Raw genomic sequence first — 14,653 nt, 5'->3', positions numbered from 1 at the left:
AAAAGGGTGTTGCCTGTGTTCTTCTCTAGGATTTTGATGGAATCTTGTCTCACATTTAGATCTTTCATCCATTTTGAGTTTATCTTCGTGTATGGTGAAAGAGAGTGGTCTAGTTTCATTCTTCTGCATGTGGATGTCCAATTTTCCCAGCGAACATATTTCTTTTCAAATATAGTTTTGCTGCTTTTAACTTTTTATGTACATTTGCTAGTAAATTAGAGGTATGGCTAAGAAGACTATCTAATAGACTTGCAAATAATGACTGGATAAATATCAATTCTAATTAGCATTTGGCATGAACATATGAAAGCATTTAAGTTTTTCTAAGTATATGCATTTATGTTTAAACATAAATCCCAGGAGTTCTTTTCTAAATGGTTAGTTGACTTATCCTTTTCTTAGTCTATTTATGCCTATACTATCACAAATTACTGATCAATGAGATGTAAATTTTAAAGGGTATCTATAACTTACACTATAGTTGCCAGAATTGTTGCTGCTTCCCACTATAGCAGAAATAGTCATATAACAAGAAAACTGAGCTTTAATCAAGGATAAGTTTATTTAGAAAGGAATACTTAGAACATAAATGAAGCCAGTGTACACTTGCTGGCTACATTCTATTTCCAGTTCAAATCAAGAATAGCATTGTTTTGGGTTACCTGGGTTGCTCAGTCAGTTATGCGGCTGCCTTCAGCTCAGGTTATGATCTCAGGGTCCTGAGATCAAGCTCCAGAGCCCCACATTAGGTTCTCTCCTCAACAGGGAGTCTGCTTCTCCCTTTCCCTCTGTGCTCTCTCTCCTTCTCTCCTTCTCTCACTCTCTGTCAAATAAATAAATAAAATCTTTTTAAAAGACCCAAAGAATAGCATTGCTTTTAAGAATAATAACAGACTTTTCAGAATCTTCAGTTGGCAAGGAAAGATTGTGATACTTCATATAATGGACATTAGGAAGCAGGACTGGGAACATTATAGAAAGATTTTTTTTATAGAAAGATTTTCAACAAGGGATTGAATTGAAATAGTTTTTCTCAAACTTTAGCATGCATCAGAATCTCCTGAAAGCCTGATAAAACACAGATGGCTGAGCTCCATAGAGTTACTGATTCAGTTATTGTGGGATGTGAGTCCATGAATTTGAACTTGACAAATTCACAGGTGATATTGATGCTACTGGTCTGGATACTACACTTTGAGAACCTCGAATCTTTTCTTTAGCCCTGTTTTCTTCCAAATGTCCAGTTGATTATATCCTCTATTGTCTGACAACTCCAGTTGACATTTTATGAAATATTACCACACAGCTTTAACAGCAACGGGTATATTTTTGGGATACAAAATTTGTCTTTCAATATATTTTTACTTACAAGTTTTTTCATTTTGACTATATAGTAGTCTCCTTATTGGATACATTTATCAGTACTCAGTTCATTCAATCATTTAACATATTCATTTAAAACCATCTATTTGCCATGCCTTCTGCTAGATTTTGGAGATAAATGAATAAACAGAATAGACTTGTCCCTGACCCATCAGAGCTTACAATCCATTTTCAATGACTGGTATCAGTCAAATAATCACACAAATGAATAGGTAATGGTCTGAAGGGAAATAACTTGCTTCTATGTGGGCACTTAATCTAAATTAAGTTGGGGAACAAGAAACTCTTCTTTGAGAAACTTTTTCCTTGAACTGAGATCTGAAGGATAAATAATTATTGTGGAGGTAGGAGTTTTTATGGGACCATTTGCACTTTCTTCTCCATGTAAATCAAAACAAATAGGAAGTAAGTAAATTACTAAATAACTACCATTTATAAAGTGTATTTGCTGGGCATCATGCTTACAAAGCTGGGAAAATAATTGAGAATGTCTTACATTCCTTTCAGAGTAGAGCTCTTCTGACTCAGGTAATATTAGCAAGATTTTCCAGGGTGCATCTGAATGAATGGCTTTAATTCAGGTTTGTTGTGGCTCAAAATGACTTCCTTTTCTTCCATTACCACAGCTGTGCCCATATTTAATATAATTAATAGTTTATATATTCATTTATATTTTATATATAATAAATAGATATTTTATAGCTATGTATATATAATATATATTTGCATATATATAATATAGTTAATATAGTTTAATAAAAATTAAACTTTTGTGGTTTATCTGTAGTACTGGTTTTGTTAGTCTGTTTCTTTTGTTTCATGAGAGCATACTCAGGTGAAACACATGCAATACTATTAGTTGTGAATGAATATAAATTTAAAAAGTGATTTCCTGAAAAGAAAATGTTAGTATTCCAGAAGGAAATAAGGTAGACTTTTAAATATTCATAATTTGCAGCCTATCTTTTTGGTTTCCTTATTCTACAGCAAAAATTAACTTGCCAACAGTTAAAAAAATACATGTTTTGTTATATTTATATAGCAGTTTTGATGCATAAACCTGTGCTTAAAGAAAAGTTTCCTGGGTTGATTATACCTAATCTCTTTCACATTGGCCAATCCTTTAGTTAGCTCATATGGGAAAGGAAATTTACTAGCTGGGCACCTAATTCATTGATGGCAAAAAGGTAAATTTTCTGAGAAATTGAGTTTATTAGTGAAGTAATATCTGAATGAGATGCTATCAATAATAATAGTCTTAAAATAGACTTTCCTTAGCAATAAATCATTTGGAAAAAAAATCTCTATAGGAATGTAATTGACAGTTTTCCCCTTGGAATTGTAGTTTGCCAGTATTTTAGGGAAAATAATCTAGAATTTAAAATAAAAACAACAATAAAAACAAATCTAGTCTTAATTTCGATGTATAAATCCCTTTGAGATCCTTCTTTCCTGCTTTTTCACTTGCAATCAAATAGTTCCCTTGATGGTCTTTCTCCTTGCACTCTGGTCATCACTCAGGTTTGCCTCCCGTACAAGCTTATTTCTAAGGGCATGTAATCATTCTGTTTTCAATAAACTGAATGTTCTTCCTTCTCAGTATGTTAAAATACTATCTATCCTTCAAGGCTTAGATCAAATTCCACCTCCTAGTTAAATATCCCTGGTGTAGTACCTGCTTTTCTTCCTTCTACAGATCTTTGGATATGTTCCAACTCTTTAATTCCACTAGCCTTTAGAGACTTCCACCAGACAATTGAGCCAGCCTTTGCGATGTCTTAATCTCTAAACATCACATATAAATACAAGTCATATGGACTAAAACCCTCCAGATATTTTCAGAGAATTACTTTCTAATTCTTGACACTTTGCTGGCTTCCCTGCAGATGGTGATGGAGTTATGTGCAGCAGGCTCGGTCACTGATGTAGTGAGAATGACCAGAAATCAGAGTTTGAAAGAAGATTGGATTGCTTATATCTGCCGAGAAATTCTTCAGGTAAGTCTTCATGTAGTCATTCTCCTCTGGCCTTAAAACACCTGGAAGCAATATATGCAGTGTACCTTATACCTGCCAATATAAAATGGTTTAAGATTCTGAACATAACCTCTGGATCAGGATACCAAGAAAAAAACAGAAACAAAAACAAACAAACAAAAAACAAATGGCTTTAGAGAGAAAGCAGATTTTCAGGTGATGTCCTTAACTTTAGGTACATTGCAAGATGGGTAATCAGGCCCTTCTAAATCATGGCCTTTAATGGCTGTCAGAGTTAGACTGTTGTGTTCATGGATCATGGAAATAACCATTTGGAATATTAATTACGTTATTTGGATTTTTAGAGTTATTTTTAAAAAACAACAACGTAGCACTATCATTAGAGATTAAGAAAAAAGTAAGACAAAGGTCAGTATTTTACTGAATGACCCCAAACCATCCATAACCATTTTGCAGACAGATACCCTGTTTGAATAATGCCCTGTTTTTAAAACTTGCTTTATTTTGAATACCAAATTGGATGAAAAAATCTTCTTAATCTACCACAATCAAATTTTTCTTTGTGGCTTAACTACTCAGGGTCACCAGAGGAGGATATTAACAGAACTGGATAGCACCACTGATACAATGTTAGAATGTCCTTCCTCTCATCTTAGTTGGATTCACTTGTGCTAATAGTATAAATAGTTGGGTGTAAACTGTGGACTGAATTTAAATTCTGGTTCATCATATATTAGCTTTGTGGCTTGAATCAGTTACCTAATTTTTCCAGATCTCACTTTTCTTGACTGTAATATGGGGTGATATTAGTATCTTCCTCGAAGGATTGTAGTGGCGATTTCATAGTTTCCTAAGTATTAGCTGTTTTTACTGTTACTTCTATTATTAATCCCCAGTGATTATCTGGAGCAATCTCCCTGAAGCCAGGTCAGGGGTTAGGCAGGTCACAGGTTAGTTTTAGTGGTGAATAGGCTGGGGCCAGCACGGTAAGCCAATACAAATTGCAAATGCTTTAAAATGAATTTCCATATTCCCCCAATTCCTCAGCCTACAAGGTTGACTAGAAAATATTTTGGATTAAACAAATGGTTGGATGAGGAATAGAGTAAAACAATGGCTGAGCTATGATATTTAAGATGTCCAGGTCTTCACTCTTATGGTTAGTTGGAAATATGGAGACTAGAAAGGAAGGTAAATGGCCCAATGTATACAAACATTACTTTTTGGTGTTTTTTTCCTTTCATGGGTGTCCTGATTTATTTTCCTTTCCTTATAGCCAAAAGTTGTATTTCTGGGAACTGGTTGTAGGAATTCCAGCCTAAAGAAAGAATTTTGTCTGAAAATGCAAATTGGGCCATTTTTCTTACCAAAAGCTTTTCCAAAGATACTAAGAACGGTACCAAAAAAAGAGAAAATATATATACTGATGTGACTTTTTAAATAACTATATATCTATCTATGTGAAGGGTTTAGCTCATCTTCATGCACACCGTGTAATTCACCGGGACATCAAAGGTCAGAATGTGCTCCTGACTCATAATGCTGAAGTAAAACTTGGTAAGTTTGTTCTTATAGTACTTTAAGTGAGGCCCCAGATATTTTAATGGAGAATAACCCTTTTAAGATACTATGTGTTGTTGTTGTTGTTTTTTTAATCATGTCACTAACAACATCTTCTACGTATTTAGGCTGTGTTTTCCTTGCTTACAAAACCAGTCAAACTTTGAAAATTTGTTTAGGGAGGGAGATGGAGCAGGAGAAAAATGCACCTTTAACTGCTTCTCTAAAATCATGTGGTTAAAAACAACTCTGAAATAATAATGGAAAGCTTCCATTTTGGTCATTGTTTTGCTCTCTATTAAGTTATAGGTATTAGATTGATTGCAATAATTGAATTGCATCTTAATTATGTGAAGTTTCTGTGCCATGGACAAGGAAACAAAAAGACAGTTCTTCCACATCACAAAACCATATTTTCCAAAGAATATCAAAGAACTTTTAAATGACTTAACTACACATTGCTTCTTTGGAATTTCCCCTCAAATATATAAAGAACTGATATCAGTTACTCCCATAATATCCAAATCAAGTTTAGAATTAGAAATCAAAAGGCCAGAAAGTCCCTGACTTTCTATTCCAGGATTCAAAATGGCATAATATATTTTAAAATAACACACATATTGTCTCACAGGCACACAGGAAAAAATGTATTGCATCCTTTAATGTTTAAAATAAATATTGTTGGTTTTAAAATAATACCCTATGAATAATAGTAGTACTAGGCAATGTCAGATAACCTCATTGATATAGAATATGAATCACTGGTTATTAGATCATGTATTTTTTAAAAGATTTTTATTTATTTATTCATGAGAGACACACACAGAGGGAGGCAGAGATATAGGCAGAGAGAGAGGCAGGCTCCATGCAGGGAGCCTGATGTGGGACTCGATCCCGGGACTCCAGTATTACGCCCTGAGCCAAAGGCAGGCGCTTAACCACTGAGCCACCCAGGGGTTCCAAAATCCGGTGTTATTTTTAAATGATAATCAATTCTTAGCTACCATGTCTCTAGCATGACCTTATGATAGTTCCCATTTTCCTGATAAACAACTATAACTACAGCAGGGATTTTGTTCATTTATTGGAAGGTTTTCATTGAGTATTTGTGAAAGAAGCTTGTGGATAATTGTTCTTGAAATAAGAAAAGAAGCAATTTCAAGAAAATGTATTATGTCTTAAGTTTCTAAAAGCTACAAGGCTAGCAACACAATTTTAAGACACTGTGTAAATATACAAGAGGAATTTGATCTCACATTCAAATGGTCAGGATACAGAGTCTGTCACAAAGCTACATACACACTATGTTCACATATGGCAGCACTCCCATATATCTGAGTCAAGTTTCTGGCCAACTCAACCATTTGCAACACAGAAGAGGTATTGTAAGTAAATGAAGAGCCACTGAAAACTCTGTCACAAAGTCCCTACACTAAAGCTTATGTACTTTACTTTGTAGGAGAGACCTTTTAGTTAGAATTTAATCAGGCTTATTTTATATACAACTCTTATACATTTGAAACATTTCTTAGATTCCAGTATACTTTTAAGCAGCATATTTATAAGAAGGTTGCAGAAGGCAAACCCAAGGGCATCACAGGGAGTGCTAGAAAGGAAAGAGACTGGAAAGTGATCATATTGTAATTGCAATTGATCAATAATCCTTACATTCTGGTCCTTAGGTCATTAAAGAAAAGTTAAATTATGCCCCTGTTGAGTTCTCATCTCTAATTTTATCTAAATTTCAAGCTTTTAATTTTCCTTTTTCTTCCATCCATCACTCTTTATTCTAATCTTCCCTTTTCATTTTCTTCCCTGAATGTCATATATATTAGCTCATGGACTTCATAGGTATTTCTTGGCCCTTAAAGTTGGCCCTCAGGGATAGTAAGAAAGCTAAGCTCTGATAAAGTACTCTCCTAAAAAATCGAAATAATGAGATTGTTTAATACCCAATGATGATTTTAACATATTACAGATATCTCATGTTTTTAAAAAATCTTTTATTTTCATTATTTTATTTTATTTTTATTTATTCATGAGACACATAGAGAGAGGCAGAGACATAGGCAGAGGGGGAAGCAGGCTTCCTGCAAAGAGCCTGATATGGGACTTGATCCTGGATCCTGGGATCATGCCCTGAGCCAAAGGCAGATGCTCAACCACTGAACCACCCAGGCGTCCCAGATATCTCTTGTTTTTAAGTCCTTCCTTAAAGACTACTTTAAGCTCTTAACTTTTTAATTTTTCATTTCTTCTCCTAAGTTCTTCAAACTACGATTCAGTCAGTGTTATTCTCCATCCTCTAGATTCCTGGAAACCATTCTAAATTAGAAAATCTACTTCATTTTTCATCCCTGAAAAAAAATCATCTACTTTCATTTTTCATCTTATTTTTTCTGGACTAAATAACCCCAGTCTACTTTAGCCCTTTTTTCTGTCTGTTACTGAGGATACCATACTAAATATTTTCATATAATGTATCCCACAGATGAATAGAAGACTGAACTTTTATAGTCTAAACTAAGATATAGATACCACAGTAAATATCTGCATCTGATTCTGAAAATCTGTAGAAGAACTTAAACTAAATGCTAGCAGAAAACTAATTTTTTTAATTGGTGTAATAGGACTTTCTAATGTCATGAGCGGGGCTTCCTAATAAACTACGAATAGGTTTTAGATTTCTTAGATGTTGCCTATAGTGTTGGTCTTCCTCCAGTTTGGTGGCAGGTCCAAACACTACATATGTTATCACTTCAGAGGTTCAGGGTACACTGATGGAACTTTATTTTTAATATTCATGGTAAATGTTCAGCCAAACCTACTGTAGATTTATAATAGCACTTCTGAGTCTCTTTCCAACATAAATAGCAGCAATAGCCTATTTCCCAGTATTCCTGGAGTAGACTTCATGGTAAAGTTTTCTGGGCTGGAATGAAAATCTGTTATCCATTGTGGATTTTGTATTGGCTTTCCAAGTTAAAGCAATAACTTATTGAGCTTTTTGTTACTGATTAATTATTTTGACATATGCTGAATTTTGCAGTGGATTTTGGAGTGAGTGCCCAGGTGAGCAGAACTAATGGGAGGAGAAATAGTTTCATTGGAACACCGTACTGGATGGCACCTGAGGTGATTGACTGTGATGAAGATCCAAGACGTTCCTATGATTACAGAGTAAGTGTGAGGATTCAGATAGTGGGAATCAAAGTTTGGAAAGGACTTTTGACTAATGTTTATTTTTAAATGATAAAAGATTTAAAAGCAGGCAACTCCTTTCACATTAAATTCTAACAAGAAATACTGGCTGCTATTCATATATGTGGTTTGATGACATGCATAAATATATTTTCTAGGAATGTAGACAAAGTAGGCCATTGGAAATTATCTACATTTGAGGAAGAATGTCTAGTTCATGTTGCTTGCAACTTCTTGGGGAAAACATTATATTATGTGGCTTTATATGGAAATTTAACTTCCAGGGGCAGAGAACTTTGTAAACTTAAAAGCGAATGAATGTAAAGCCAATTATTAATCCCCACAGTAACTTAGCTCTAGAAAGAAAAAAACATAATTTGGTTACTCAGGATAATGGGGAAAATCCTTGTCATGGTTCACCTCCAAACCGCTGAAAATCAGTGGAATAGACAAATTAAGTAACAATTCATGATATTTATTAAAATTTCCACTGAAACTGCAATTTGGACAATATATATCTACATACACATTTCAAAAAGTTAATGTGGAAAGAAAACTATCCATTTGCTATAGACTGGAAAAACCACACTGACTCTTCACATCGTAAGTCATCCAAACAATTCATTGTGGTTTTCGTTGTGTGGAACCTAGGACTCAATACTTGAAGTTGATTAATTCAAGTCTCATCTCTTTTCCCTTTCCCTTAAATGCCCTCTGCTTGATCTGCAAGCAGATCTATTGAGAGCTTATAGTTTAGTGCTATTATATGCTATGGAGACTATGGAAGCACAATGTTCTTTTAAGTGGCTTGCTGTAAAAATCTTTTAAGTGGATGCCTTCTACCTGTACAACTTTTAGCAGTATTACAGGGACTTTCACTTATATTAATTATTTATTAATTATTAATTAATTTTTAGCCCCATGTAAATTGAAACAAAGTTTCAACTTATGCCATCACAACCATCCTTTGAAGCTAAGAAATGTATTAACTGAGATTCTCAGAATTCAGTTAACTTGTGTAGGAGTCATTCAGCCAGACAGTGTACTTCCAGCCATGTGCCTTTCTGCATTCTAAAAACCAAAGTACAGTTAATAGTGAGGATATGAGCCTCTTAAAATCTAATTTCCTTGAATAACCGTAATTATATTCTCAATTTGCTATATTCAAGGAACTGACTGAAGTGCTTTTATATATGTTATTTCATTTAATACTCATACCCGTGCTATGAGGTGGATATCATTATTATCTCCATTTTACATAGAGAGAAACTGAGGTACTGAGATTTAAATCATTTACCTAAGATAGCACAGGTAATACATCTATGTGATATGATTTCTTCACAGCAAGCTCCTTTTGATATTTCAGTTAAAGCAACAATAGCAATACATTCAAGACTTCAAGACGAATTTTCCTTACCCTGAATGCTATCCCATATCATCCTATTGTGTAGTGCAGTAATGTCTAATCACAAACTCAGATAACATCTTCCTATAATGCCAGCCTATAAGGAAAGCTTATTGTAGAAAACCCATAAAATGTATCTCACATTGACATTCCCCCAACCAAAAATTGTTTTGAGATTCTAAATACTATTAGTGTCCCATTGTTAAGTGACTTCCGGGGGTCATTTTCTTTCTTTTGCAGAGTGATGTGTGGTCCGTGGGAATCACTGCCATTGAAATGGCTGAGGGGGCTCCTCGTGAGTAAAAATGTTTATTTATTAAAAAGTTTGGGAAGCATGTTTTATAAATTTGTCACTCGTACCAGTCAGCTTGTACTGGCCACACAGGTGCCACACTATTGCCAAACTGTAAATGGTGGCCTTTTCAGTGATTATCAAATGTTCTAGTCAGAATGGCCAGATGTATATATAAGGAGTCTGTGCCTTTCACTTATGATATATTATTTTAGGCTATTGAGTGTTGTTTCAATTTAACCTCAGTAGTATTTGGTACTGACAGCCCTGATAATGAGAATCTAAAGGCATTCCAGTACATAATGATTGGTGGAATATTTAGATTCTAGAACATTTATAGCCACACACTGCTACTGCTTCAGACTGTGGTAGTTAAGAAAATCTTCCAGTGAGAAAATGAGTGAAAATATCAGTGAGGGTGACAAAACATGAGAGACATCTAACTCCAGAAAATGAACAAGGGGTTGTGGAAGGGGAAGTGGGTAGGGGGTTGGGGTGACTGGGTGATGGGCACTGAGGGGGGCACTTGGTGGGATGAGCACTGGGTGTTATGGTATATGTTGGCAAATTGAACTCCAATAAAAATTTTTTTTAAAAAAAAGAAAATCTTCCAGTGTTTCACTGAAATTAAACCAATCCTCAGCCTTGGGAAGTGAGGGGTTTGTGGGGGTTTTTCCATTTATAGTCAGTCGAGCTCACCTTTGGTGCCTTCCTTGCTCATTTTAGCCACTCCAGTGCCCTTAATTGCTCAGAAGGCTCAATTTCTCTTGTTTCTCCCTCATCTCTATCTTTTAAATGTTCTGTCAGCATCCTGTTCTTGCAGGACACTGATTTCTGATAGGAATGTGAAATTAAAATGAACTTGGATATAAATAATGAATACATTCCTACTACTGTTGGATGAGAAGTAAGAGAAATGCCTGGAGTGTTTGTTGGGGAACAGGCAAATGGGGGTGGAATTTCTTTGCTTCCACTTTTCTAGGGAGATCCTATATGGTCCCATGATCCTGCATGCTCTGTCTGTACAATGTCCACCCAACAAGCTTTATAAATTTGGAGTATCATAGTACTGTATTTCAAGGCCAATAGGAGTAATTTCAAGGGGTAGAAATAGTGGTGACATGATTGTTAATAATCCCTGGTGTCCCTTAGAGTATCAAAGATAAGATCAGGTTGTTGCTGCCTCTCTTTTAGTGCCCCCCAAAACTACAAAGTACCTCTGTTGGGTGAATAAAAAATCAACAATGAAAAAACTCTATATACTACATATATAGAATTGATATAAGACTAGGGAGATGAATGTTATTCCTCCTCATATCTTGATTATTTGTTTTTGTGAACATGCTTAGATTGTATTAGATTAAGCAGAAGCTTCTCCTCTTTTTCTATCTCTTTCTCCTCCTCATCCCTCCCTTCCCCATCCCATTCTTCCTATTTTTTTCCTCCTTCCCTCCTCCTCCTCCTCCTCCTTCTTCCTCTTCTCTCTTCACAATATGGTATTTCATATGAGTACTAATGCATATATTTATTTAGGATACATGACTGCAACTAGTAGTATATTTTTCTGTTGTTTCTGAATGTTTCTTAGCATGCCTTTAAAAAAAAAAACTAGCTTTCTACATTTTGAAGATTTGTATTTCCTGGTCATCTTTATTTTGTTTCACTTTGTCATTCCAAAGTATTAAATAAATCATGGGAGGGAAAAGGGGTAAAGAGATAACTCATAAAAGGAGTACAGAGAAGGAATTTTGTACACAGTACACAGATAGTGAACTTCTTACAAAAGGTGTGTGAGGACCAGGAAATTTTTAATTTACAATGAGAGAAAATAGGACCAACACGCCTAAATAAGTAATTGGAATACTACAAATTTGGTTATGAGCAACCTGAAATAGCCACACTACTAAAACATTGGTCTTTCACCTGCCTCCTGTATTGCCTGGAGTATTAACTTTGGATGGGATGGGAATAATTGTCATTAATTTAACTGCAGAACGGGTGGCTCAGCGGTTTAGCGCCACCTTCAGCCCAGGGCGTGATCCTAGAGACCCAGGATCAAGTCCCACATCAGGTTCCCTGCATGGAGCCTGCTTCTCCCTCTGCCTGTGTCTCTGCCTCTCTGTGTCTCTCATGAATAAATAAAATATTTAAAAAAATTAACTGCAGAAATCCTCCATGTTTTGATAATTATCATCTCAGAGGGGGTGGCCCTCTAAAGTGATAATCATATGATAATTGTCTCTGAGGTTCAGATAACAAAAGTTCTTTCTTTGGTGAGTCTCTCCCAGAAAAGTAAAAAGAAAGGGAGAATAACTTAAGCTGTAGAGGCTCTCAGAGGAGGAAAGACCTGTTACCAGTCCATACCAGGACCTTTTTAAGTGCTTGGGTTCATTCTTTATTTTTTTTCTTAAATTCCACATATGAGTGAATCATATAGTGCTTGTCTTTCTCGGACTTATTTCACTTAGTATTATACCCTCTATGAAATGTATTTTTAAAAGAGATTTGCTATTTCAAAGGAATGAGACTCTAATGGTGAAATATTTAAGCATGTTAGATATGGAGTAAAGGGAACATTTATTGGCATTCCTAAGATTAGACTCTCTAGGAAACATCCACTGTTTGACATAGCTCTTGTACTCACCCTCTTGAACCCATCCTGTACTGCATTCCTTTGTGGACTTCTCATTTCCCTTAATGAAACTTTCCTTAGTCTATGCTCTAACTCTTGATCCTTGGGGATGTTGTTAGTTGACTGAATGATACTCAAATATTAACAAATGACAACTGCTTAATATTGTACAAACTCACTTAAAATACGTTTAAAGAACAGAATCTGAAAAAAAAAGAACAGAATCTGGTGACTGGACAGAGTAAAGGAATGAAGATAAATATGATCTTGATCTTTTTTAAAGATTTTATTTATTTATTTGAGAGATAAGAGAGAGCACTAGAGTGAGTGTGCACACAGATCAAGCACATGAGTTGGGGGAGGGGCAGACAGGGAAGGAGAGGGAGAGAATTTCAAGCAGACTCTGTACTGACCCTGATGCAGGGCTAAATCTCAGGACCCTGAGATCATGACCTGAGCCAAAACCAAGAGTTGCATGCTTAACCAGCTAAGCCCCCCAGGCACCCCTGATCTTGATCTTCTAGCTTGGGGATAATACTGCCCTCAATTATAAATCTATACCTTTATTAATTTATACCTATGTAATTGAAAAAATCTTGACCTTTGGACAATTGCCTTTATATCACTCTAAAGAAATAACCCTGGGGAGTTTTTTCCTACTATTACAAGAGGCCAGATTGCATTGTAGTTTTTCTAGATAATGCATTTTAGAGAAGAAAGGATGACTCAAAAGAGTCATTAATATCAAATTGTCCTTACATGAATGACACAGTTATAATATTAGATGAAACATGTTAAGATGTGGAGAAAAAGGAACACTCTTCTAATATTGGTAGAAATGCAAACTGAAAAAAAAAAAAAAAGAAATGCAAACTGGTACAGCCACTGTGGAAAACAGTATGGAGGTTCCTCAAAAAGTTAAAAGTAGAATGACCCTATGATCCAGTAATTGCAGTATTGGCTATTTACCAAAAAAACTACAAAAACACTAATTTGAGAGTATCTATGCACCCCTATGTTTATTGCAGCATTATTTACAATAGCTAAATTATGGAAGTGTCCATTGATAGGTGAGAGGATAAAGATGTGGCATATATATATTACTCAGCCATAAAAAAGAATGAAATCTTGCCATTTGCAACAACATAGGTGGAGCTAGAGAGTATTATGCTAAGTGAAATAAGTCAGAGAAAGACAAATACCATATGATCTCACTCCTATGTGGAATTTTTAAAAAAGATTTTATTTATTCATGAGAGACAAAGAGACAGAGCGAGAGCGAGAGAGGCAGAGACACAGGCAGATGGAGAAGCAGGTTCCACACAGGGGCCTGACATGGGACTCGATCCTCTCCAGGATCAGGCCCTGGGCTGAAGGTGACGCTAAACTGCTGAGCCACCTGGGCTGCCCCATGTGGAATTTAAGAAACAAAACAAGCTGAGAGAGAGAGAGAGAGAGAGACCAAGAAACAGATTCTTAACTATAGAGAACTGATGGTTACAAGAGGGGTGGTAGGTGGAAGGATGGGTAAAATAGGTGATGGGGATCAAAGAGTACACTTACCATGGTGAGTGCTGAGTAATGTATAGAATTGCTATATCACTATATTCTACACCAGAAACTAATATAATATTGTATGCTAACTATACTGGAATTAAAATAAAAAATTTAATGAAATAAAAAATATATCAAGAAAAAGTAAATTTAAACTATGACTCTTCTTTGGAGATTTTTTGCACTGCCAGCTTTGTTTAACCAAAAGTCAAGAGGAAATAAGTGAAGTCAGACATATATTTATTTTTTTAAAGATTTTTAAAAATTTATTTATCCATGAGAGACAGAGAGAGACAGACAGACAGACAGACAGACAGAGGGAGCAGGCGCCATGCAGGGAGCCCGACATGGGACTTGATCTCGGGTCTCCAGGATCAGGCCCTGGGCTGAAGGCAGCGCTAAACCACTGAGCCACCCGGGCTGCCGCAGACATATATTTAAATGCTTGTAAGAAAGCTTATAGAAAATTCCTCAGATCAATAAGGTAAGGAATTTATATAGCACAAAATGGAATAGACTTTTCTTTGTATAGCTGTATATTTCAAAATGTGAATGGAAGTCCTCCAATTTGGCACGGACTTGAAGTTTCAGATAGTTAAAATTTTTCTTACAATACAAGTAGTTAATGT

General features: G+C 35.4%; 1 protein-coding gene across 2 annotated transcripts in view; it reads left to right on the top strand.

Moving 5' to 3' along the window:
- Positions 1–14,653, top strand: part of NRK (Nik related kinase) — a 146,413-nt gene that overhangs the window by 78,716 nt on the left and 53,044 nt on the right. For both annotated transcript variants that reach the window (XM_072815665.1, XM_072815663.1), the window contains exons 6-9: positions 3,270–3,380; positions 4,847–4,937; positions 7,990–8,120; positions 9,787–9,841. In XM_072815665.1, the coding sequence (XP_072671766.1) occupies positions 3,270–3,380; positions 4,847–4,937; positions 7,990–8,120; positions 9,787–9,841 (388 nt within the window). The remainder of the gene's footprint in view (positions 1–3,269; positions 3,381–4,846; positions 4,938–7,989; positions 8,121–9,786; positions 9,842–14,653) is intronic.

This window comes from Canis lupus, chromosome X, assembly GCF_048164855.1.
Source record: "Canis lupus baileyi chromosome X, mCanLup2.hap1, whole genome shotgun sequence".
Taxonomy (NCBI): Eukaryota; Metazoa; Chordata; class Mammalia; order Carnivora; family Canidae; genus Canis; species Canis lupus.
Note: the sequence above shows the minus strand (reverse complement) of the source record. Positions and strands in the feature narration are given on the sequence as shown.